At 54.7% G+C, this 26,575-nt stretch overlaps 1 protein-coding gene across 1 annotated transcript in view; it reads right to left on the bottom strand.

The window, feature by feature from the left end:
• TLL2 (tolloid like 2) overlaps positions 1–26,575 on the bottom strand; it is a 107,355-nt gene that overhangs the window by 3,758 nt on the left and 77,022 nt on the right. The window contains exons 11-20 of the mRNA XM_055118656.1: positions 21,951–22,067; positions 21,058–21,203; positions 20,368–20,563; positions 13,712–13,837; positions 11,887–12,047; positions 11,225–11,405; positions 9,484–9,609; positions 7,823–7,950; positions 4,190–4,403; positions 2,071–2,321 (exon numbers count right to left, since the gene is read on the bottom strand). Of these exons, the coding sequence (XP_054974631.1) occupies positions 2,071–2,321; positions 4,190–4,403; positions 7,823–7,950; positions 9,484–9,609; positions 11,225–11,405; positions 11,887–12,047; positions 13,712–13,837; positions 20,368–20,563; positions 21,058–21,203; positions 21,951–22,067 (1,646 nt within the window). The remainder of the gene's footprint in view (positions 1–2,070; positions 2,322–4,189; positions 4,404–7,822; positions 7,951–9,483; positions 9,610–11,224; positions 11,406–11,886; positions 12,048–13,711; positions 13,838–20,367; positions 20,564–21,057; positions 21,204–21,950; positions 22,068–26,575) is intronic.

Raw genomic sequence — 26,575 nt, 5'->3', positions numbered from 1 at the left:
GGCCTCTGTCTGAGCCATCCTAGAAGAGTTAAAACACTAGTGGAGACAACAGGAGCAGGAATGGCCGGGCTGGGAAGAGGGCGCTAAAGACCTTCCTTCATTGGGAAGGCTGGGGCACTGGCAGGTCCCCTCCATGAAGAATATTACTTCCCTTCCCGGTGGGTAAAGGGTGGTCCTTTGGAATAGCACAATGAGTTTTAAGTCTCATGGGTGCCCAGGATCGTCTCTTTGTCCTTGCTTAGGAAATTCTCACTAAAAGCCAGCAATAAAGCAAGTAGCACACCTTGAAATGGGGAAAATTGTTCTGTCACCCTCGGGGACCCAGTTGAGCCTGTGCTCTGGAACAGAGGTGAGGGCTACATCTTATACCCGTCTGATGGGGGCTGGAGCACTGGCAGGCCGCTGGCAGGGGAGTATAGAAGCAGAAATTCCAGAGCATGCTATTTTAACCACCTCAGGTACATGAGCACGTGTGGCATATGCTTCCAGGTTACCCAGGACACGGAGCGGGATTGGGACCATCTTAGGGCCATCCTGAATGTACCCCATGGCTATGCTGTGTCGCCCAGACTCAGCTCTATGGCCTTTGCCTGCTTGATATCAGCCTGTGGGCGGGGGTGGGGGGCGGTGGGGGGCGGAGGGGAGGTCTCTCTTCCTCAGCATCCTGAGGTTCAGTTTAGCACAAGCAGCTCTGGTGACTCAGAACACTCTTAGTTCAGGCCACCACAAAGGTGCTTGAGCGATGTGATCTGGAGGCAGAGGGCAAGGGAGGTCAAGGGGCCACATGCCTGGGTAGTGGCCAGCACGCTGCAGTGAGAGAGAGAGACCAGCTCCCTGTCCTGGCCACAGGGTATGAACCGTATGCCAGCCCCGATGCCAGGCGGTGAGAGCAGATGGCAGGCCGGCCTTGTCCGTGACAGTGGCCCCGGAGAAACAAACAGGAGACAGCAGGGATGGGCTGGAGCAGAACTACCCTGTTAGCAAGGGGCCAGCGGTGGCTTCCACGGCTCTTTGGTTCTGTTTGGGGGGCAATTTGTGAACATGTGGAGTAGGGAAAAGGATGGTGCGTCTCCTCAAGTCTGAAGTTCACATACGGATGGGAAGAAGGGACTTCTCTGCACGAACGGGAGCAAAGGCCTTTGAGGAAAATGCTCTTTACCTCAAGCAGAGCCCGCCTCAATGGCTCCGGGGCCCTCCCTCCCTCTGTCTGTCCTCCCTGGCTCACCTCCCCTTCCGTGAACTAGCAGTCAGAGGTTCTCAGGCTTATCTGGCTTAGCGCCCCCTTTATTATTATTTTTTGCAATGCTCTAATGAATCCTAAAAATATATGATTTGCAAGGATATTCAGCTTTTGTTTTACAGCTCTTGGTGCTAATCACAAAATATCCATACATTGGAAATGAAAGTCGACAGAATAATTACAGATCATACAGATCACGGGTTATTTATACATGAGCAGAGCGGTGCTGAAGCAAACAGAAGTGCCCGCAGTTTGCCAGACGGCCAGTTCCTGTGAAAACTGCAGCGAGTCAAATCCTCCTGGGGTCAGCAGAGACAGACTGGGCAATGCAGAGGGCCACCCCCAGCCTGGCTGCAAACCCGATTTAAAATCTTTCTCCTCCGTCAGGCTGGATAGCACAGCGGGTAGGGCGTCTGCCTTGCACGTGGCCCACCTGGGTTCAATTCCCAGCATCCCCTATGGTCCCCTGAGCACCGTCAGGAGTAGTTCCTGAGTGGATGAGCCAGGAGTAAGCCCTGTGCAACGCCGGGTGTGACACAAAAAGGAAAAAAAAAATCTTTCCCCCTCCGCCCCCCCTTTTCAGAAAAAGAAAATCTACCAGCCTATCTCTTACCTCTACCACTCCCTGGGAACGAGCCGTCTTTAAGCAAATCCAATTGCACGACACCCCTTCTGGATCATTCCAGCACCCTCCCGTGGACAGCGCCGCCACTTTGGGAAGCGAGCTGAGCTGCGGCTGAGCGGGTCTCCTGGGTGGGCCCGGATGAGGACCCCCCCACCATGCACAGGTGACTCTCCCCCCACCCCTAGCGCGCCCCGCCGCCACTCACCCCGGAGCCGCAGAAGCGGCCGAGCCGGGGCGCCGTGCTGTCGTAGCCGTCGTAGGCCTCCATGTAGTCGTAGCCGCAGTCCGCCTCCTCCTCCACCTCGAAGATGCGGAAGATGAGCTCCACGCCGTAGCCGTCCTCCGCCACGATCACCCAGTCGCAGCGCGCCTGGCTCGGGTAGTTGTTGTCCCCGAACTGGGCGTGGGAATAGAGCTCTTTGGTCTGCACGTCGGCCTTCAGCCGACCCCCGCACTCTGCAGCAGAGAGAGAAGCCCGATGCGTGGACCCTGCCCGCTCCCCCCACCGGGGGGCGCTCTCCTCCCGCGCCCGCTGGCCAGCCAGACTCATCACCCGTCTCACCAAAGTGCCCAGAGCTTCAGCACGCAGCGGGCAGCCAGTCTCAGGCTGGCCCAAAGGAGGCCTCGGGGAAGCCCGAGATCGCTGACTTGCCGGAATTGGGCCCGGGTGGCCAGCAGGGGGCACCACAGCACCTCATGGGTTGGGGGCTCCACCCTGGCACCCTGGACAGACTGCATCTGAGAGGATCACAGACCGACGGGTGGAGGCATGGGGATCCCGGGCCAGGAACTCTCATCTGCTGGTCGTGCTTTCTGGGTAGGACGGCAGCTCTGCGAGGCCCAGGACTGGACACTCGGCAGTGCAGAGACCAGGTCCTGGAGTCCACGTGGCCAACAGGTGAGGCTGACCGGAAATTAGAAAGGCCCACAAGCGCCCGCGGCAGAGTCTCTCTCTTGGGATCCGCTCCATAATCCCTTTCTCCCTGAGCTCCCTCCAGCCCCCTCGGTGAGGCTTCTGTGAAGGTTGAAACCCCCCAGCGGGCACCAGCTGTCTGCCCGCCAGCCCACCTGGTCCCGCCCCACACTCACTCCGAGCCCCTCCCGCTTCGGGATGGACTTGTCCAGGGCTGAGTATACATGTTGGGATTCAGAATTCCTTGAGATGAGGGATGCAAAGAAATGTCCACCCTGTCCACCCTGCTCCCTGCCCCTTGCCCTCTGCCCGGAGACTGGGTCCAGCTGTGGAGGGTGGGCCAAAGGAGTAGGGTGCGGTATCTGGTCCCAGGCTGCCTCCCTGCAGCGTCAAAGAGGTTCTGATCCTCACCCAGCTCTTGTTTGAGGGTTCTCTGCGTGCATCCCTGTCTCAGAGCCCAGGAACTGCTCCTGCCCACCTCCTCCAAAACCCCCTCTCCACTCCCCCCCACACACAGCATCCAGGCTGTCCTAATTCCCAGCCTTCTCTCTTGACACCCTGCCCAGGCCTGTGCCAATAATCTCTTATTAAATTCTCCAATCCAGACCATGCTTGTTTGCTCCGGTTTCCTGTCGGAGTTCTGATGCCCCCCTGGACCTCCCGTGTTCTGTCTGTAGGCCCAAGTGGCTGAACTGTTTCGACCATGGCTTTTAGCCTTGCCAGGGAGAAGACAGAAGCCCTAGGGGTGGTGGGAGGGCCAGCCGCCAGGGCCTGGGACAAGAGAACTGCTTAAGGCCATGGATGGTCACTTTAACTTGATTTCTAGTTTCTGGCCATGAAAAGCAAATGGAGGAGGGGTGGGGGGAGCAGATCTGAGGGATCTGAGGTCCCACGCAGGAGCCAGTGGCTGTGATCTCCAAGTCCTCCCAGGAGCCCCCAAGTCCCAATCTCCCATGGCGTATGGGGTTAGGGGGTGAGGGGTGGGGGTCCCGGACCTAGGAGTTGCACTTCCACGGGCGGAGAGCAGAGCCCCTGGCATCTCCTCCTGGCACCTCTGTCTTTACTACGCAGATGCACAGGTTACAAGCCCGGCAGTTTCCTGCCAGCGCCCAAATAAAGCACTGGACGTTCGCTGCAGAGGACAAGGTGGGGGCAGACACACTTTTTCTGTTCTGGAACCAGTCCCTGGAGTGGGCAAAATGCTGTTCTCGGCTCCCAGACGTCTGGGTGTCTCAGAACGACGAGAAGTGAGCAAAATTTTCAAACGACCGGGCAAGCAGAGAGGAGGGAAAACAGAGCGGGGCGGCCCACCGAGGACGAGAAACAGACCCACCCTGTCCCCTGGGGTGGCCCTTGCTTCGTTCTAAAGGACCATTGCCTTGCACATCTCCCCCTCCCGGCCACCGCCTACCTGTGCTGTGCTGGGCCTGGAAGCCTCGCCGCTGGACCGAGGCGTCCGAGTGGAACTTGAGCAGCAGGCTGCTGCCCGACGCCACCACGGGCTCGGGCTTCCTGCTGCCGCAGAAGCGGCCCAGGACAGGGGCCAGGCCGTCGGGCCCATCGTACAGCTCCACGTGGTCGTAGGCACACTCCTGGTGCTGCTCAATCTCAAACTCATTGAACGTCTGGGGAGGAGGGAGCGGAGAGTGAGGCCTCCCTCCCGGGAGACGACCCCCACCACTCTCTCGGGCCCAGACTGGCCGCCTCTCCTGCAGCTAACGGGGGTACAGAGCCCCCAGATCTTCCGGTGCCCCCCAACAACCTATGAGCTGCTGCTGCAGAGAGTGGACAGGGCTCGACCTTGGTGAGCTCCCGGCATCCTCACACTTATCCCCCGTTCTCACACGGGGCTGCTGGAAACGCTTTCCAAGTCTCCCCTCGTGGACGCCTCTCAACCCCGTGCTGTGCTGAATCCCACTGCACAGCTGAGGAAACGGAGGCACAGAGTGTCAGCTGGTGTGGCCAAGGGCAGGCGTGGCCGGACTCCTTCGCCGTGCCCTTACCCCTGCACTAGGTAAGGGTAAGGAGTCTACCCAGGTGCGTGTCCTCGGGCTGGGCTGATGTTCCCTGAACATTTTTTTTTTCTCCTAGGCAGAGATCTGTGCAGTTTTTTTAATTCTGGTAATGCTGTGCAGGAGACTAGGATTACTCCTTAGTGGGCATTAAAGGAAACCGAGTCTTAAAGAAGCTATAAGTCTGGGCCCACCTTTGCACGGCTGGAGGAGGAAGCACTGGACTCTCCAGCCCACTCCCTAATCAGCATATGGCCTGCCATTATATGGCCTGCCTCTGCCTTGTCCCCTCCAAAGCCTGTTGTGGAAAGCTGACCAGGGATGGGGGCGGGGGGTCCCACAAATCCCAGCTCCACAGCACACTGTGAAGCCCCTGCGACGGCCTTCTCAGCCTCGGGGCAGATGACCAACCAAGGGTCTATCTATGGTTTCAAGGGATAAGGGGCGAGGTGAGAGGGGACAGCATTCCTTGAAGTAGCAGCAAAGGACAGAGCTGGGAGACAGGGCATTAGCTGAGGGGGGCAGGGGCAGGGGCAGGTCAGGGCTGGGTGGGAAGAAGAAGCAGAGGAAGCACAGAAGGGCCATTTTCATGGGCAGGACAGACATGCCTGGACCAAGAAAGAAACCCTCCCACAGGAGAAAGGTGCAGGGGGGGAGGGAGAGGGGGGAGCAGCAGGAAGGAGCAGGAAGGTGGGGGCAGGATACCAATGGGAGGGAGTGGGATGCGGGCCACGAAGGCGGGAGCTCCCAAAGGTCAAGGGGTCGCTGTGGCTGTCCCTAAGCAGCTTCCGAAGAAGGGGCCAATGCTCATTCTGTACCCATTATGGGTGCCCACTCGAGCAAATCGATGAATAACGGGACGACATCGCTACAGTGCTATCATGCACTACCTAAGAAAGTTTCGAACATCCTAACACAGGACCAGAGAAACGGGCTGAGCACACGCTGCACACAGAAGGCCTGGGTTCGGTGTCTGCCACTGCCAGGAGCAATTCCGAGCACAGAACTGGAAGTAGCCTGTGAACACTGCCAGGTATGGCCCCCAAATGAAAATACAAACGGAGGCCAGAGAGATAGCACCATGGGCAGGGTGCTTACCGAGCACGAGGCTGACTTGTGTTCGATCCTGGCACCACATATGGTTTCCTGAGCCCACCAGGAAGAAGTTTGTCGGGTGTGTCCCCCCAAAAAAATACCAAAATAAAGCAGGAGTACAGGAGGAGGCTGAGCCGATGAGACAGTGGTCAGGGGTGCATACCCTGCATAAGTAAGTTTAACCCTCAGCACTGCGGGGTCCCCTAAGCCTTGCCAGGGGGATATGAGCCTTGAATTTTCCGGCCTCATGGGCTGAGTATGGCAAGAACAGATCGCCAGAATCCCCTGAGCACTTCTTGAGAGGACCCCAAAATAACATTTTAAAATTCAATAAATATATGGTACATATATCAACCTCAGATGAATTTTACTGAGACCTGGGCTAACTTGAGCCACTATAATTGCTTGCTTTAGTTTGCCTTTGCCTTTTATGGCAACGGTTAAGGCATTGCCCTCACTGTCACTATCACTGTCACCCCGTTGCTCATTGATTTGCTCGAACGGGCACCAGTAACATCTTCATTTTGAGACTTGTTACTGTTTTTGGCATATCGAATATGCCACGGGTAGCTTGCCAGGCTCTGCCGTGCGGGCGGGATACCCTCGGTAGCTTGCTGGGCTCTCTAAGAGGGGCGGAGGAATAGAACCCGGGTCGGCCACATGCAAGGCAAACGCCCTGCCGCTGTGCTATCGCTCCAGCCCATTGCCCTCACATGCGTCCAATTTGGTAGCACCCAGCCCCAGGGGAAGCCATCTCCACACCATCAGCAGTTAACGTTGCATTGCCAACACTGTCCAGCAGATGGCGGTCTTGGGGAGGGAGTGCCGCGTCCGACCACTTCCAGCCACTCCACCCAGAGGAACTGAGCCCCAAAGGACTTCCCACTGAGCAGCCATGGACCAGGAGCCTGCTGTGAGCACCCTGTGATCCAGGACCTCTTGCCTTAACCCCTAAGTGTCCTGCCCTGCAGGTCATTTACCCACCAGACCTCCACGGTCTCGCCAGGCGATCTCTGCCAGCACCTTCTTTGTTCCATGCAGGCTCCCTATGTTACTGGTCTATAACTCATCCCAGAAAGAACAAACCCTATAAGTGCTCTCTAGAGCACAACTTTCCCATGGGCAGCAGGGTTTGCGCTATCTCCAGGATCTGGAAGTCCCTGGGAACTGGAAAATGAATCTCAAGAGACTCCTTCTTGCAAGTGTGTGTGCGTTTGTGTGTGTGTGTGTGTGTGTGTGTGTGTGTGTGTGTGTGTGTGTGTGTAGGAGGGAGCATGTCATTTGCTGATCGCAATTTTAAACATGCATAGAACTTCCAAGAAAGGCTGGAAGAAATATATTTTTAATTCAAGAGAGAATTAGCTTAAGGAATTTAATCTCCTATAGTGAACTGAGGGGGGCAGGGAGCAGCTAAGTAATGAAAGAACCTGAATAAAAATAATCTACTTGAGAAGTCTAAGTGAAAATGGATATTTCCCCCCCACCCATGCTTGTACATACATGGTTATTTTGCATAGATTTCTGAAATGGTCACAAGAAAATGTTCAGAGTGGTTGTTTTTAGAAAGGGGGAATCAGAAACTTTTGATTTCCAGTTTCTAATTCTCTTGCAACCAATTGCATTCCCTGAACCCCGCACCCATAATGAGTTGCTTTAAGAAAGATGAAAACATAACAACTGAGTTTAGGACAGCACTAGAGATGGATTGGGTGGGCATGTGCTTCCTCTGGAGTCAAGGAACGCGCTTCAGCGACCCCCGGGGCTACGGGAGGTGGGGGCTTCTCTAGCACCCCTATTTCCCACACAATGCAACTGCAAATGTTTGGTTAAGCCTCTTCCCCAAGCCTCGGAGTTGGGATGTAGGGAAGCGGAGTCTCAAATGTGTGTCTGGCTGATCCCAAATTCCATGGCGCCCATAAATGGGGGAAGGCACTCACAAGTTTCACCCTGTGACCTGCAGTGGAAGAGATGTTCCAGGTACACTCCCTCCGGCTGGGGTACTTGTCAGGCCAGTTAGGGCTTGCCAGGGTCCCCTCTGCACTGCTGATCTTGTGTGCACAGCCAGCTGGGAGGGCAGGGACGACAAGGAGACACAGAAAGGAGGAGAGAAAGAGAGAAGAAAGGGGGGAGAGAGAGAGGGGGAGAGAGAGAGAGAGAGAGAGGAGAGAGAGAGAGAGAGAGAGAGAGAGAGGGAGAGGGAGAGAGAGATGTCATTCACTTGTGGCCAGCCTCAGATTCTTTCTAGAAGAATCTTCTCCCTACATCTCATTTGCCACATTGTCATTAGTAAGAATGGGGTCAGAGGTCAGCCTGATCAGCTGTTACTGATTCCAGTTTTTGCTGATTCATTTGCCTTTGCTGTCTGCTAGCTGTGGCTCAGATCCTGGCCGTCTTTCTTACTCTCGTAATTCAGCTGTGGTCATGAGCATGAACCAGTAGTGGGTGGTTAAGATCAGATGAAGCCCAGTTTAAGTCTTGGTTCCATCACCTACAAGCCGTGGGACTCGGGGTACGTCCATAAACCCTGGGGTCCTTGTTTATAAAAAGGGAACCAATTTGGCCAAGGCGATCTGTGGATGAATAAAATAATGAACAGGAAAGGCCGACATGACTGCGAACAAGTCTCCTCAGGGGCCAGGGAAGTGAATCTGTGAGGTGCAACTGTCATGCACACGTGGGTTCCCGGGTTCAATCCCCAGCACCGCAGTAAATAAATAACACCGTATTTTTGGCGTTTCAGGCTGAGAGATGAGTCAGCAGGCTGAGAACAGGCTCTGCGTGCAGAAGGCCAGGTCTGTGGGGTCCCTGAAGCAAACCCAACCAAAAAAAAAAAAAATCTCCTCCTTCACAGCACGCACTTTCTGTCTATTTCTTCCAGACTCGAAAACCAGCTTTGTGTGGAGCCCACAGATGCTGCTCTGGCCCCAGTGCCGTGAGCGGAGAGTTTGGAGCCGACAGACGTTGCTCTGGTTAGCAGCGAGCCGACTCACAAGTTGTCCGTGTGCAGGACTTTGGCTCGAACCGGGCCTCCTTCCCACCGGGCAGGCGCTGGGCATCTGGGAGACTCCCGCCGTGGAGTACTTCCTACTTCTGAGCGAGAAGGTGGCACCTCTCACTCACCCTGTCTGACAGCAGCCCTGTGGCTGAGGCCTTGGGCAGGGGGGGGGGGGGGAAAGTGGAGATCTGGGGGTGCTGGGGGGGCAGCGCAGGGGCTCCGATCTCCCGAGGACTGAGGACCTCTCTGGCCCAGTGCCCCTTTGTAACAGATGACACAGACTTTAAAGCTTTAATAATTCACCTCAGCGGGCTGGAGCACATACTCTGCATATGGGAGCCCCAGGTTTGATCTCTGGCACTGCCTGGTCCCTTGAGCACCAATGGGAGTGACTCCTGGGCAACTCTAGATGTGGCCCAGAAACAAATAAATAAAAAAAAAATAGTTAAGGAGAGGCACACGGCAAGGAAGGAGTGAGCAGCACGGGGTGTCTCGGGGTGGCGAGGGTGCGGGGGAGATGTCTGGATCTAATGCCAGGAGCGGGTGGAGCACTTTGCAGTGATGACCCCAGGGGACCCCTGGCGCCCCGTCCCCTGCTCTCACCCTCTTTGCAGTCGTGCCCGTTCTCGTGGAGCCGGAAGCCGTTCCTGCACCGGCACAGGTAGCTCCCAAACGTGTTGACACACTCGTGCTGGCACCCGCCGTTGTCCTTGGCACACTCGTCCTTGTCTGGGGAGACCGACAGACACTCCTGAGAGGAGCCGTGGACCTGGAAGTGCCCTCACTGCTCAGAACCCGCTGGAAGGGGAAGGGTCCCCCCCAGGCCCCCCACCAGTGCCCCACTCGTCCCCTCCTCCCGGGACACTCATTCTTGGATGTTGGGGGTGTTACTTGGCTCTAGCACAGCCCTCAATCATCTATCTGGCTATCTACTATCATCTATCTATCCTTCAATCTATTTCCACCTTCATCTCTTCCCTGCCTCTCTCTTGCCACAACAAGGTGTTTCTTCACTGTCACTGTCACTGTCATCCCGTTGCTCATCGATTTGCTCGAGCAGGCACCAGTAACGTCTCCATTGTGAGACTTGTTACTGTTTTTGGTATATTGAATACGCCATGGGTAGCTTGCCAAGCTCTGCCGTGTGGGTGAGATACTCTCGGTAGCTTGCTGGGCTCTCGGAGAGAGGCAGAGGAATCGAACCTGGGTTGGCCGCGTGCAAGGCAAGTGCCCTACCCGCTGTGCTATGGCTCCAGCCCAAGGCGTTTATTAAAGGATACAAATAACCAAAGAGATAAAGGAAAGTAACTCTGGAGTAGTCAGGATCTGCTCGGTCACAGGCTCACCCTAAGCGCTTTCTATCACCCGCCTCCATTCTCACACAACCAGATGAGGGAGGTGGCTCAGCTCCCATCGGATAGGGAAGGAAACTGAGGCACCCTGAGCCCAGCTGGGCTCCTGCCCCCGCACCCACACCCCTCACTGTGTGTCACCTAGCCCCGCCCCACTCATTCTGGCTGCGCTAGCCTGGAGACATCCTGGTTCCCAGGGCTCAGTGTCCCCTCTGAGGGACGTGGAGAGTGCCACGGGGACTTGGGCACGGAGCTGATGGTGCAGAGGTAAGTCTCCCGAGGGCAGCAGGCCCTGTCACCGCCAGCCGCAGCTCCTCCGAGACGGTGCCTCCTGACCGCACGTCTCAGTGCTGTGGTTTACAGTGGGAGTGTCCGTGGCATTCGACCTTCTCCTCATCCAACTCAGCCCTGCAACTCAGCCCTCACCAGGCACTGACCCCCCCCTACCCACCCCCACCGGCCTCCACTGCGCCACGGAACTTCAGGGGCGCCTGTCTGCAGCCGCTCATCTGCGCTGAACCCTTGGGGTTTTCCCTTCACCCTCCTGTGTCACCGGGGCAGCTAAGAACATTTAACGAACGATCCAAGAAGGAGGTGATGGGCTGGGGAGGTGGCTGGGGGAGAGGGAGGAGAATCACGCCCCCTATATGTGAGGCCCTGAGTCCCAGCCCCCGCAACATCCAGAAAGGATGCCCCAGGAACAGGGAGCAGGTGAGAGCGGGGAGAGCCCCCTGGAGCCACAGAGCAGCACCGTCCTGCCCAGACTCTACACTGGGGCGAGTAACAGCCTCGCTGGTGCTTGAAGCTCCCTGTTTGCTCACAGTGCTCCGTTATGCAGCCCTAGAGCGGGCGGCCCCCAGGTGAGAACAGTCCAGACGCCAGGCTGTCACCCGCCAAGTGGGCAGACCTGCAGGGCAGGGGTGGGGCGGCGGAGATGGGGCCGTGGGCGAGGGCCAAAGCCCCGCCATGGCTTCGCCCCCCGACCTGCCCACCTGAGAAGAAGTGGGCCCGAAAGCCGCGTTTGGAGACCGTGTTGTCGGACTTGAACTCCACACGCATGTTGTTGCCCTGAGACGTGACGACCTCGGGGATTTCCGAGCCGCAGAACTTGCCCTGGAGCCTGGCGTCCGCAGAGAGGCCGCTGCGCACCTCCACAAAGTCGTACTTGCACACCTGCAAGGCAGCGCCTTGGGGACACCCGCCACCCTCCCCCAGCCCCTGCAGCGCCCCCTTCCTGGCCGCGCCTGCCTACCAGCTTGGCCCACCCACTTACTGTCCCCCCTCCCACCCCGAGGTGGGAAATGGGTACAGCTGAGTGTCGCTCTGCCAGGGCCTCGACAGACATGGCCATCCCAAGACCTGACGGCTTCCGGCCACCCGCCTTCCACTCCCCCCTCAGCTGTACACTAACCCCGGGGACACACCTATTCTGACCGTCCCCCTCCACTCCTCTCCCAACTCTCTGGACTGATCTGCAGGGCATGGGCTCAGGGCCTCTGTGTGCAGAGCGAGCTCGTCCCAGACCCGCCCCCAGATTCCAGGCTCCAGGAGCCACGCTGCCCGCCTGCTGACGCCCCCACAGTGGACTCCAGCTCAGAGCCCAGTCCCCACACAACCCCACAATCTCCCTGTGCACTGCAGCCCAGGAACATACGTCATTGCCCTCCAGTTCAAACACTTCAAACTGCAGGGCGATGCGGTACTGAGCTGGGGCCACCACCTGCCACACGCAGTTCTTGTTGGTAGGATACTCCTTCGGCCACCCGGGGCTGGTGATGGTTCCGTTCAGCTTGGTAATGAAACCGCCGCAGGCCACTGCACGGGCGAACAGAGCAAGACTCATTTGGCCTGAGTTCTGGGGACCGGGATCTTCCCGGCAGCGATGAGCCCTGCTGCTCCTCAATAATCCTAACCAGGTGGTCTGACTCGATTAATTCGGTGTCCTTTCTTCTAGTCTGTTTCCGTGGAGGCTTTTCAAGGAACAAGCTGAGGATAAATCTTTTTTGGTGTTTTGATTTTTGCTTTTTGGGTCACCCCTGGCTGTGCTCAGGGGCTACTCCTGGCTCTACTCTCAGGAATTACTCCTGGTGGGGCTTGAGGGACCCTATGGGATGTTGGAAATAAAACCCGTGTTGGCTGTGTGCAAGGCAAGTGCTCTATCTGCTGTACTACTGCTCCGGCTCTGAGGCTAACCCTTTACCATTTGAAAAAATGATGAGGCATTTGTGCTTGCCTGTCACCTGGTGGCAGAGTTGGGGACACTTCACAACTTGGGCCAAAGAAGAATTAGAAATGTTTGCAGTTGGGCTGGAGAGATGGTACAGCAGGTAAGGCACCTGTGGTCAACCGGGGTTAGATCCCTGGCATCCCATGTGGTCCCCTGAGCCCGGCATAAGTGATCCCTGAGAGCAGAACCTGAAATAAGCCCTGAGCACCACTGGGTGTTGCCCCAAAACAAAAGAGTTAAAAGAAGGGAAGAAGGAAGGAAAGAAGGAAGGAAAAGAAGGAAAGAAGGATGGATAGGAAGGAAGAAGGAAGGATAGGAAGGAAGGAAAGAAGAAGTAATGAAGGATGGGAGGGAGGGAGGAAAGGAAGGAAAGAGGAAGGGAGGAAGGGAAGGAGAAGGGAGGGTGGAAGGAAGGAAGGAAGGAAGGAAGGAAGGAAGGAAGGAAGGAAGGAAGGAAGGAAAGATTAAGGAAGGAAAGATTAAGGAAGGAAGGAAGGAAGGAAGGAAGGAAGGAAGGAAGGAAGGAAGGAAGGAAGGAAGGAAGGAAAAGAGGGAGGGAGGAAGGGAAGTAGGAAAGAAGTAAGGAAGAGAGGAAGAAAAGAAGGAAGGAAGGGAGGAAGGGAGGAAAGAGGGAGGGAGGAAGGAAGGGAAAAGGGAGGGAAGAAGGAAGAGATGAAAAGAGGGAGGGAGGAAGGAAGAAGAAAGGAAGGAAAGAAGTAAGGAAGGCAGTGAGGTAGGAAGGAAAGAGGGAGGGAGGAAGGGAGGGAGGAAGGAAAAAAGGAAGAAAGGAATTAAGGAAGGAAGGAAGGAAGGAAGGAAGGAAGGAAGGAAGGAAGGAAGGAAGGAAGGAAGGAAGGAAGGAAGGGAGGAAGGGATGTTTGAGGCACTGTGCCTGGTCCTGGCACAGAGGAACAGGCAGAATCACGTGAGAGAGTGAGATACAGGTAGGCAGGGACAGAGCACACAGCCCAAGTGCTCATAACTTGTTCTCGGCTGTTCCTTGCACCCTTAGTAATTGTGTGGATCTCATACTTTTGCTCAAGAGAAGCAGCCAGCAGCAGAGTCTGTGTGGGCTCTGTCACCTGGGTAGACCCCACAGTTTGTGCCTGGAAACTGACTTCCTCTGCCTCGTGAGCAGCCCTTTCCCCCCCACACCCAACTGCCCACAGACACTGCAGCTGCCCCAGCGGCCCTGCTGCTCCCAAGACTTGTCCCCCATCCTGCCTCACTCGAGCTGCCGTTCAGCACCCACCTTCACACGTCTTCTTATCAGCAGCCAGCTCAAAACCAGGGTCACACGCACACCTGTAGCTGCCCAGCGTGTTCACGCACTGCTGCTCACACCCGCCACGGTCCAGCCAGGAACACTCGTCCACCTCTGTTGGGGAGCAAGGAGACTCGGTCAGACCACCACAGAGCTGCCCTCTCAGACCCCCCAGCGCGATCCACATCCTGGGGTCCCACTCTAAGAACTCTAAGCACTCTAAGTGGCTCCTGGTGACATCCTCCCAAGAGGCCCATGCCACATCTGGGAAACCGGCAGCAGCTCCAGAAGAGACACCTCAACTTTGCTTGTTGAAGGCCTGGGTCCCAGCCCTCGGGAGCCATGGTCCCCCAGACACTGCCTGGTGTGACCTCCAAGCACAAATCCAGGAGCAATGCAAAGGTGTGTGTCCCCCAACACACAGACACACAGAGACACACACACACACATACAATACATATATGTGTATAATATGTATGTATATATGTGTGTGTGTGCGCGCGCGCGCGTGTGTGTGTGTGTGTGTGTGTGTGTGTGTGTGTGTGTATAGTGATTTGCCGGTCAGAAGCAGGGCCTTTTGCAGTGGGGAGCAGGCTTAGATGTCTGCATTCTTGGAACGTTAGTCAGTGGCATTCATATAACAAAACAAACAAACAAACAAATCTCGAAGGCTCCAAATCTAAGGCGTAAATCTTTTTAAGGCTAAAGAATGGAGGGTTCCTCTGCCTGCCATAAATGTGGAACTTCTCAGGGACATTAGATACAGGGTGGGGACAAAGGGACACCTTCCCATATGAGAATGTTCAAGTGCTCCTGAGGCCGGGAATTGGAACTGGGGGTTAGTGTTTGATAACTCCAAGAGGTGTCATTGGAGAGATGGCCCCGACAAGAGAAATCAGCTTTGCCAAGAGCAGGAAGGAGGGCACAGGAGAGGGAGGTGGGTGAGCTGCCCACCGAGGTCGGGCCCAGCTCCCCCGCACGCCGGCCCACGAAGCACTGATGAGAAGCCAAACTCAGGCACTGAGTCCGAGAAACAAGAGGAAAAAGACATCCTGTTTCTTGTGGCCACATTGTGGCAGCTTTGTACCTGAAAAGACAGCACGTGGGCTGGGGTCTCACGAAGCTAGAGACTGCAGAGAAAGGATAAATCAATGTGGAGTCATCTTCCTCCACAGAAAGTCTGATCCTCCCCGCCACCCCCGAAAAAAAGTCCAGTTGAAGAAAAGGTGGGAGGGGGGAGGAGTGGAGAGGAATGGTTCCACGAAAGAAAGAACGCGTGGGCTGCCACGAAATCTTGATGTTCACTTCTGTTTAAGAGCTTTTAATTTTTTTAACTGGGGGGTGGGGGGCGGAGCATGCACAGTGTGCCCTCTGCTACTCCCAGTTCTTTGCTCAGGGAGCCTTGTGGTCCTAAGGATCGCGCCGGGGCTGGCCACATGCAGAGCTGGTGCCTTGCCCCTGTGTGATCTCTCTGCCCTGATGGGGGACTTTTTAGACTTAAGGAAACACTGACATAGGACTCTCAGCTTCTTCTTTTTTTGTTTTTGGGTCACACCCAGTATTGCTCAGGGCTTATACATTTTTTTTTGTGGGGGCAGGGGGGCGGGGGTTGGATCACACCCAGCAATGCTTAGTGGTTATTCCTCATTCTGCACTCAGGAATCACTCCTGAAGGTGCTTGGGGGACCATATGGGATTGAACCCAGGTTGGCTGCGTGCAGGGCCAATGCTCTCCCTATTGTGCTTTTGCTCCGGCCCCTCGGGGCTGATTCTTGGCTCTGCACTCAGCAATCACTCTTTTTTTTTTTTTTTTTGCTTTTTGGGTCACACCCAGCGCTGCTCAGGGGTTACTCCTGGCTTTGCACTCAGGAACCGCTCCTGGCAGTGCTTGGGGGACCATATGGGATGCCGGGGATCGAACCCAGGTCGGCCGCGTGCAAGGCAAACGCCCTACCCGCTGTGCTATCGCTCCGGCCCCTCAGCAATCACTCTTGCCAGACTATGGGGTGTTGGGGATTGAACCAGGTCGGCTGTATCCAAAACAAGTGGCCCACCCACTCTATTATCATTTTGAACTCCCTCTCACGGCTTTTTAAAGAGATTTGTTGTTCCTTGACACTGAAAGGTGTCTTGGGCCTACAGAAAATGCAAAAATTTCACCCATAAAGTCTCCCTTTTATTCTGCCCTCTTCCAACTCAAACTCATTTCATTCAGAAGTTCTTACATATGCAAAATTCTCATCAACTTGGCTGCTTTTCTTCAGGTAGAAGTTAGTAAATATTTAGTAATTTCATATAGTAGATAAAATCAGGGAACTTCTAAGTGATTCTTGTACTCAACAAAGGTCTAACTAGGTGGGTCCACCAGGAGACTTGCTCTTGGTGGGGTCAAAGTTGTCCTTGTTCTCAAATAAAAGTATGAAGTCTGCTAAGAGTCCTGCAATTACTGATCACTTTTCAATATGCAAAACATAGTCTTGGACACTTGCAATAAAATATAGAAGAAAAAGAACTGATAAGGAGCTATGTCACTGTCACTGTCATCCCATTGCTCATTGATTTGCTCGAGTGGGCACCAGTAACATCTCCATTGTAAGACTTGTTACTGGTTTTGGCATATTGAATACGCCACGGGTAGCTTGCCAAGCTCTGCCGTGCGGGCAAGATACTCTAGGCAGCTTGCTGGGCTCTCTGAGAGAGACAGAGGAATCGAAGCCGGGTTGGCCGAGTGCAAGGCAAACACCATACCCACTGTGCTATCACTCCACCCTCCCTGTTAAGGAGCTATGGAGAGGTCAATCTTTGGCATCACAAAGCTTTGGACTGGACCCACCAGCAAATCTTTCCTGAACAAACTGGACTATTCCACCTCCCTGAACTTCCTCCGGCATCAAGTGAGAATAACAATATCCATGTTTAGGGTGGTGGGGACTGAAGATATCATGTGAGCAGTACCAGCAGATAGTAGTAAATCAGTTCACAGTCACTGTCACACTGACCACAGCAGAGTTCCTTTGAAATTCCAGTAGCCAGAATGACAAAGAGGAAGGCAGTGACAAGGATAAGATTACCTGGGCATACCGAGATCAGGTGAGAGGGGAGGAGGGGGCAGCGAGGAAAAGAGAGAGGTGACCTAAGAACAGAAGGAAAGAAAGTGACTCCAGGATGGACTCGTGAAGACACAATGAGCAGAACGGCAGAGTCCAGAAACCAGCCAGTGGGCCTCAGGAAGATTTCATCAAAATAGACTAAGATTGGGGCTGGAGCAATAGTACAGCAGAGAGGGCATTTGCCTTGCACGTGGCCAACCCACGTTAGAATCCCAGCATCCCATATGGTCCCCTGAGCACCGCCAGAAATAATTCCTGAGTGCAGAGCCAGGAGTAACCCCTGTGCATCACCAGGTATGACCCAAAAAGAAAAAAAATTAACAAGGTTGCATGCGGGGGCCTCTAAGGAGGGCTATCACGGCTGTTGGACAGGCAACACGGGAAGGGCCAAGATGAACAAGGATCCTGGTGCTTCTTCTTCATGTGGCCAATGAAAGACATCGGGTTTGAAGCAAAGAGAATACAGTTAGTTCCCCCAGTGTCAAGAAGAGTAGGATGCTTGGTCCGGGAGAGTGGGAGTCAAAGTCTACCCCTGAGATCTTCGCAGAAGGAGCAGTCCTGGCTGCTGAGTGCACCCGTGGCTCTGCTCTCAGGGGAGCCCAGTGACCCCGTATCACCACACTGCAGTGAAGGAGCATCTGCTCCGAGCCTTCTGACTCTGCTTACACTGCGCGACAGTGGCCAAAACCAGATTTCCTGGGAAAACGTAGGATCATCTGATGGTAGAAGAAGTTGGAAACGGTTTAACTGTGCATAGTGGGAGATTCCTTTCATTCTCCAGTGGCACTGGTGAAAGAAGGAACCGGTCTATGTTTAGAAGATGCAATCACTCAGGTAGGATTCTTATTTTATGTTTTTTTTTTTTTTTGCTTTTTGGGTCACACCCAGCGATGCTCAGGGGTTACTCCTGGCTCTGCACTCAGGAATTACTCCTGGCGGTGCTTGGGGGACCATATGGGATGCCGGGGATCGAACCCGGGTCGGCCGCGTGCAAGGCAAACGCCCTACCCGCTGTGCTATCGCTCTGGCCCCTCAGGTAGGATTCTTAAACTGCTTCATAGAGTTAAGGAAAGAGAAGTCAGGACACATTCCTAAATGTTTGAAGAAGTGCCTTCAGCTCCTTAAACTCCCAACCATGGTTCGTGGGCATGAGGACAGTTTGGAGATCAAGGAAAGAGCCCTCATATTATTTTTGGGGGAGGTGGGGACACACCCAGCGATGCACAGGAGTAACTCCTAGCTCTGCACTCAGGAATTACTCCTGGTGGAATTAAGGGTACCAAATGGGATGCTGAGGATTGAACCAGGGTTGCCCGCATGCAAGGCAAGCACCTTATTCGCTGCAGTATCTCTCTGGTCCCGAGTCTTCATATTCTTTATATGGGGGGGGAGGAATCAAAACGGGGCTGATTAACCCTCCATGCTTCTGGTATCTCCCTAAAATAGCAACTTGCTGTGGCCTGGCCAACAGGAGGCTATCTGGCACCAGGAGAAGGAAGCAGAGGCCAGCTGGCATCCTGGTCAGTGTCATGTGCCAGCTGGGCCCTCGGCAGAGCTTCCTGCCAACTGGCACCATGAAGTGCCTCGGGCTGGGTCCAACCCTTCTGGCCTTTGTAGTGACTCTCAGGTTCTTTCACTGGAGAAGTTCTGACACGTGCACTGACACCGTCTTCAGGGGACATGGACCCATGACCTCGTGGAAAGTGGCTGAGAAAGGAAGCCCAGTCCCCCCACTGCAGTGACAGGCAAACCCGGTGGAGCCTCCGTGCGGGGAGGAGCAGCCTGACCAGTTTAGGGCTCCGATTGTGGCCCCAACAGACTCCCTCCCGACTCGGGACCGGCCAGCTTCCGAGGGTGTGGGGGGCGCTGCTTCTGCGGTTGAGCCTGAAGGGAGATTTGCCAAGTTGATCGAGGTTCACCTGGTGACCCCGTGCTGTGGTACCTGTAAAAGTCTATGTCTCTGACCCAGTACTCGGGGTGCCAGGAGCTGTGCCAGACGCTTGATTTCATGCCACATCGTTGAGTCTTGAAATGACCCTTTGAGAAGGTCACTTGGATAGTTCCAGAAGGTTCCGAAAAGTCTGACTGCTCAGCACAAACACCCCACAACATAACCTTGGAGATTCCCCAGGTGGGCCAGGAGAGCGCCCAGCTCCAGCTTCCCGTGCTACAGCCCCCTCTAGTGGGCAGAAGTGGCAGGAGCCGCAGAATTATGGGGCGGGGGAGGGCCCAGAACGTTCCTCCAAAGGTTGTTCAAAGGTTGTTCTGCTGGGATCTGCTGCCTGGGCTTCCCCAGCCCTGCAGGGTCTTAATGAAACCAGACCCAGGTGGGCAACAAGCGTTTGAGAGGGTACCCCAAGGCGCCTTTAATTTTTTTTTCTTTGTTTTTGTTTGTTTGCTGGAGCGATAGCGCAGCGGGTAGGGTGTTTGCCTTGCACGCGGCCGACCTGGCTTGATTCCTCCATCCCTCTCGGAGAGCCCGGCAAGCTACCAAGAGTATCCCGCCCGCATGGCAGAGCCTGGCAAGCTACCCGTGGCGTATTCGATATGCCAAAAGCAGTAACAACAAGTCTCACAATGGAGATGTTACTAGTGCCCGCTCGAGCAAATCGATGAGCAACGGGATGACAGTGATACAGTGATTGTTTGCATGACTTTGCTCCAGGTTTCCCCCAGGCGTTCTGGGAATCAAACCCAGGACCTCACAGTTGTAAGGCAAATGCTGTACCACTGTGCCGTATCCCCAGCCCAGCTCCAGGGCTCCTTTGCAGGGGCCGGTCTGCTTCCGCTGTGAGCAGGGTTGTGGAAGGCCCTTCCCCACCGTTGAAGGGATTCAAGGGGGTTGCATTGCAGTTGCGACCCCCCAGCAGCTACTGAGCACGTATCAGACCACTCTGAACAATTCCCTTTCAAGCCAGAAGGGCAGGCCTCAGTAGCAGCTGGCTCGGTGAGTAGCCTAGAAGGACGTGGCAGTCTTAGTAGGGATATAAGGGAATTCACAGCCCCTGCCCCACCAGGTTCTGGTTCCATGTCTCTCTGAACACTAATCGCCCCACCTGCAGCGATGATGCTGCCAGGTCATTTGCACGGTTGTTGCCTGGAGACAATGAGATGGTGTAAGAATAAATACAGATTAATGTTTAGTCCGAAGAACTGTCTTTGCCGAGGAGGGAGTCTCAGGTGCTTGTGTTTCCTCGGTGAGACAAATGATAGATCAATCTCTTTTTGCCCAGTTCAATTTGAATTTCAAAGAATGAACATTCAGTATCCGTGTGACCCACCCTTTGCGGCTAGGGCGTGATTGGTTATTCCTCTGAAACCCACATTTAATTGAACTGCTCTGTTGGTGGCCGCCCTACTGTGAATGTGACAGGGCAGGGAAAATACACCTTCCTGGGTGCCCAGCCAGATCAAGTAGAGAGCTTTGCCCGTTTCTATTTGCGACCCCTGTTCTGCCAGGAAATGCAGCCCAGGGAAGCTCCGCCAGACACACCTTCCTGTGACTAAGAATAGAAACCAAGAGCTAGTTCATACCCTTGAAAAAATTGGCTGCGAAGCCTGCTTTATTGATGGAGCCATCAGACACAAACTTCAGCCACATTCTGTTGGAGCTGGACTTCACGTCCTCGGGCTTCTCGTAGCCACAGAAGTGGCCGAGGGGGGCACTGTCTTCCGAGGGGCCGTCCCGGATTTCCAGGTAGTCGTACGCGCAGCTGTCGTGCCTTTCGATCTGAACAGAGAATCAGAGGCAGTGAGGACGGTGACGGAACGGCAGAGACACGAGGCTTTTGGGTTTAGGAATGGGACCTGTCACCCTCCTCATCACGCAATCGGACCAAGCGGCCAGAGGAGCCGCGCGTGTGCTGGGCTGCTCCAAGTTATGTCCTGCTTGAACCAGCTGTGAAGAGACTGAGGGATGAGGAAGGGGGAAGAACCGTTCCACAGAGCCCCCTGGGGTCTTAGTCGAGACCGTCACTCATTGTGTCTGCAGTCTGTGCAGCACCTTTCAGAAAGGCTCTGCTAGCAGGTGCCCAGACGCCCACACACCGTGGGTCTGAAGTGGCTCCTCAGGTGTGTATCTGCCTGCCCGAAGATGGAGACCCATTTTCAAAGAGTATCTAGAAAAACGGTGACGTGTGTAGCTATATCGATCATCTGTATCTGTCATCTATAATCTATAGCCACTTCACTCTTGGGCGAACAATCCGCGCAGGACTCACTCACCTCGAAAGCTTGGAAGCTGAGCCCCACGTGGAAACCCTCAGAGACTGTAATTCTCCAGACACATTCCTCGGAAGGCCTGTAGTCGTCTGGGTAGTTGGGAGACTGGATCTGGCCGGCGTCTTTGTTAATGTCTCCCCCACAGGTAGCTTCAGAAAGAGATTGAGGAAGGGGAGTTGGGGATCCCGGGTCAGACCTCACCCAGGAAAAATTGGGTGACGACTTACCACCACCAGGTGGCTCCACGGGCCAATCTTTGTCACTGTCATGGAACTTCAGCCTGTGCCTGGCTGAGGGGCACCGTTTCATTGGTTTGCCAGCCTGCACGGTGTCCACATAAAGGCACTGAGCACGCAAGGCAAGGGCCCTCTCCTTTGGCTCTGATCAGCGGGGCAGGGTTTGGAGCTGCGAAAGCTCATGTGGGTCTGCGGCCTCGGAGCAGCAGTGAGGGGAGGAATCCCCCAGAGGGGTCTGAGAGAGAGGACGGTGGGCGGCAGCTCTCGAGGGATGCGCACCCATTACTTATGTCATTAAAGTTTATTTTCAGAGTTAAGTCCAGAAAGGGGCCTTGGTTTCCTTGGGGCTGGTGGGCATGGGAGTAGTTCCACAGATGGGAACAGAATTGCCCTGGGGCAGGTGCCCAGAGGCCAGACTGATTGGTTCCTTCCTGTGTCCCTGAGGTCCTTCCAAGGAACGCGCAGAAAATTCCCTGACACTCTACTCACAAACACAACCGACCCACAGAGGCTCCGTGTTCTGCTGCTCCTCAGGCTCCAAATGCAAGCAGAAGTTTCTATTTCCATACGGTTCTGGACTTCTCCGCCCCCTCTCCCACCCCGCCCAGGGCGGCTGCCAGCCTGCTGGGGCGAGCAGCCCCAGGCCCGTCACCAACAAACCTTCGTACACCGCGAAGAAACCCTTGCCCAGGACGCTGCTGCTGCTGCGGAACTCCACCCAGAGCCGGCTGTCCGAGGAGACGAGGGGCTCCGGGACCTGGTCGCCACAAAACCTACCTGGGAAACGGGAGAGAGGCGTCAGGAGGCCACGGGCGGCGAGAGGGCAGCAGGGGCAGACGTTTCCGTGGTGGTTCCAGGAGAGCAATGCCCTCCTTGCGGGGGCCGCCACCAGCCTGCAGCGCCACCACACGGAGAGAAGGGACATCGGTCGCAGGGCCCGTGCGTCTCCCTGCAGATGGCCTCGGGAGGACGCCCAGCTCCTTCCAGCACAGACTAGAGTGCGGCCCAGACCCTGCCCGGTGTGGGGGAGGGGTGTGAGTGGGAGGAACAGGGCTCTGCCCCATGGAGCCCCTCTCTCGGGCCCATGCCTTCGGGAGGACATCCAACCCTTCCTGGGCAGGGATGCTGAGGACACCCCCGAAAGAGGGGAATGCTTCCGGCCTCTGAGTTCTAGGATGTCAGTGATTTCAAAGAAAACGTGGAAGAGTACTGGCTCCTCTTTGTCTTTGGGGGTTCCTGGGATGGGAAGAGGAAGGACCAGGGAGAGAGGGAGGGGCTAGGAGCCTCTGGAGGGTCCTGGGCTCTGCCCCACCTTAAGTTTAGACTCTGGGTGAAGGAGGATGGAAACCCTATGCAGCAGCTTAAGAACATGGGGGAGCAGAGATCTGTACCCTAAGTTTCTGGACAAAACCTAAAGGGTGAAAAAGACCCATGATTGGGGCTGGAGCGATAGCACAGCGGGTAGGGCGTTTGCCTTGCATGCGGACGACCCGGGTTTGATTCCCAGCATCCTATATGGCCCCCTGAGCACTACCAGGAGTAATTTCTGAGTGCATGAGCCAGGAGTAACCCCTGTGCAATGATGGGAGTGACCCAAAAAGAAAAAGAAAAAAAAAAAACAAGATTCCCAGTGTCTCCAGGGGGTGTTGAGGCATCAGAGGAAGAGACAGGCACGAAAGGCCCCTGGGCAAAGCATGGCCTGGGAGGTGTCGCCAGAGGCTTTTCCATCGCTAAGGCGACTCGGGAGCCACCAAACAGCCCCGAGGACTGACTTGTAGAGAAGAGAATTACACCCATGTGAACTGGTGTAGAGTGGGCAGGAGGAGGAGGAAGCACAGCAGCCAGGTGGGCACAGGACCGGAGACCACCCCCGCTGGAGATGAAGATGTCCAGACACAGCGGCAAGGATGGCAAAGTGGACGCTGCCCCCACACCCCTGCCCGGACACTGTCACGTGGGAGCAAGACAGCACAAAGGGATGGAAATTGCGCTCCCACTCCTCGCCGGAGAGGTGCTCATCATAATCATTCATGACTCTATTAAAAACTGCAAAGGAACGTGTGGTGCTTCGACACGTGGGCGTGAGGTCAGAGATGGGGAAAGGAGGAGAGGAGGGCAGGACAGGCTTCCCGGGTTCGGCCCCGTCATTCCAGGGCCGCATAAGGCTGGCAGGCAAGGAGGGCAGTGGAGGGTGAGTCGGGCAGTGGGCTGAGTCTTCCTCATCAGTTCACCACACACGTCGCACCTCAAGGGGGTAACCACTATTATTCAACCTTGTGTGAAGTCCACAAGGCGCTGGAGAGAGAAAGCTCAAAGGGTTGGCGGGCAGGTTTGAGGCTCCGAGTTCAATGCCCAGCGTGGCCCCCTGGACACAGCTGGGTACAGCTCTGGTCACCCTGGGCTGAATGTCACCAGGCACAGCCCTCACCCCCTGAGCTCTACTTGGGGCACTCCTTCCCCAAAGAATATGAAAAAAAAAACTTGAAAAACAAACATATTTGAGCATGACATCACAGTTCTGCCAAGCACTGATGGTGTGAGGGTCAGTGAAGCTAACCCTCATGCCGTCAGCGCCTTAAATAATGCTACTGCACAAGGGAGGGGGTTCCGGGGTGGGGTTTGGGTTCCCCTTGACACAGTCACTCTGTGTCACCCATCTGAGAAGGGGGAGGTGAGGCTGGAGTGGGGGGACGCGAGTGCCACTGGACATTTCCTTGCGGCAACTGCCACATGCGTCCTTGGGGGATACGTGGGAGAGGGCGAGGAGAGGTTGCTAATCTCCTTCTGCTTCCGTCTGAGCCTGGTCACCTGCGGCTGTCTGGATCTGGTGAGTTTACTACGGAGGGAGAGGAGCTAACACGGCTGCCAGGAATCCGGCAAGGAGAAATCCACCCGAAGCCTATAAATTCTCAGTAATGGTTCCTCTGGCATGGCCAATTAGTGTCAGTGAGTTCTTGGAAACAGCACGGGAGCCCGAGGAAGTATTGCTTACCAGAGAGCCTGAGGGCCAAGTCCAAGTTTATTCTTTTAAAACCTCAGCTGTCACAGCCCCCAGGGACAGTTTCCAAAAATGAGAGGAACTCCCAGTGCCTCGCTGCCTAATAACTCAACCGAATAAGAAGGACCACCCACCTCTGGACACGGGGCAGCCCAGATCTGCGAATTGTCGAAAAAAGTAAGAATTTCAGGCTAAAGTGTTTATTTTTATAGAGCCACAGGCGGGGATGGTGGGGGATGGGGGGGTACCGGGGCCACAGCCAGGAGTGCCAGCAGATCTGGCAGCGTCTCGGATCAAACCCAGGCAGGACCTACACACACACACACACACACACACACACACACACACACACACACACACACACACACACACACACACACACACACTCGGATCAAACCCAGGCAGGACCTACACACACACACACACACACACACACACACATATCTTCTCAGTTCACTAAGGTCTGTTTCAGTGTGTCTGTACAGCTATACAGGGTAGAATAAATTTCAAATTATCCCTAACTAATGTCTCTACTCAAATCACCTGAACAATTCTAAGCTAGAATCTTCTACTTAGTCCCTTGACTCTTATCTCAATGTTCTCATCTTCTTCATAATGGTTCTAATAAAACCCCCTTTTTTATGAGCACTTCGATACCAGACATTGTCCTGCAGTCTTCACAAGGATTAGCACATTTTGGTCCTGCTCTCCCCCGAGTCAGATACTATCAAGCATGGGGGCTTGATAGCAGTACCCCCACTCAGGAGGAAGTGGAGTGAAATTGAGTTGCGTTCATTTAAGCGACACTCGGCATTGTAAGTGGGTACAGGATTTTGAGGCTCAGCTGTTGGATTTTAGATCTTCATCATCCTCAACAGCATCACCCACCGGGAGGAATTGAATTCTCCATCTGAGACAGGGACAGTGCACCTGGGAATGTCAACATCAGTCCCCTGCCCCAGCTCAGAAACAGACCCAGAGGGTGAAGATCAAAGTCTCGGACCATAAAGCAGGGCTCTGGCCTGTCCAGCCATGGCTGGCTGACTCACGCTGTCGTTTCTGGTCATTGGGGAGGTGGCTCCGGTGCAGAGGCGACACTAACAGGCGACACTGATTGGTCAGCCTGGCCTTCCTGAGCCCCCTCCTCTCTTCAGGGAAGGGGGAGAAAGGGCTTTTGTGTGCATGGTGGTGGCTCAGAATACCCCAAGACAGTTCTGCATACAAAAGTGCATTGTTGAAATAATTCCTCCGGCAGAAATGAGGGAGGGGAATCCAATTAACAGGAGAGCATTTAGGACGGCTGGGTGAGCTCTCTCGTGCAGACACCTTCCCATCCCCTTTAGGTGTGATCGCAGAAGTGACCCGGGAAACTGAAAATCCAATTTAGCGTCTTTAACCAGCTGTGAAATGTTCTCAATCGACTTACATTTCCCTTTCATCGTTCTGTAAAAAACCCGTGTCTCCAGCAGCCTCCTTCCAAGGAGACTGATGGGCCAGAGAGAGCACAGACTGCAGGAAAGGTGTCAAATTCCTCATTTGAAATCTGGTTTCTTGTTTTGGAAGAGAAGTTTAATAAGGATATCAAGAAGAGGAAATGCAGATGAGGACACTACAAGTGGTCTCCACGGGGAGCCATAAAGAGTTCATTCATAAAAAGTTATGCGTCCATTATGCCTGGATTTTCACACACAGCCCTGGGAAAATATGCATCGCACAGTTTTTCGGAGCAAGATGCATACTTTCACAATCCACCCTAATCCGTTCTCCCTCCTGCCAAAGGGGCACTGACCTGCCTCCTCCAGGCAGATTTCATGGCACTGACCCCTCCCAGGACCAGCTTGGCTCACACAATGCACTTGTTTCAAACACAAAAGTTCACTAACAACTGCATTTGGAAACATCAGAGCAGACCAAATAGTTGGCAAGGAAGAACTCCTGCAAATGAAGAATGATGGTTACAGGCGCCGGGCCATGTTGTGCTCAGAGCACAGAGACGCACGAACACAAACACACACACACACACATATGAACACACCCTCACATGCACGCACATTCGTATGAACACATCCACGCACACTCTCAATACACACACACACACATACACACACACACATACATACACACACACACCAAAAAAGCATGTGAACTATGAGCCCCGAAGAAAACAAATGACATAAACCATTCCTGACAACAAATATCAAAAGCCTCATCTATTTGATACAAGTGTCGCTCAAGATCTCAGGATCTGAATTGAGAAAAATGCTGACTTCAAATTTAAGAGAAAAGA

Source organism: Sorex araneus, chromosome 11, assembly GCF_027595985.1.
Source record: "Sorex araneus isolate mSorAra2 chromosome 11, mSorAra2.pri, whole genome shotgun sequence".
NCBI classification, from domain to species: domain Eukaryota; kingdom Metazoa; phylum Chordata; class Mammalia; order Eulipotyphla; family Soricidae; genus Sorex; species Sorex araneus.
Note: the sequence above shows the minus strand (reverse complement) of the source record. Positions and strands in the feature narration are given on the sequence as shown.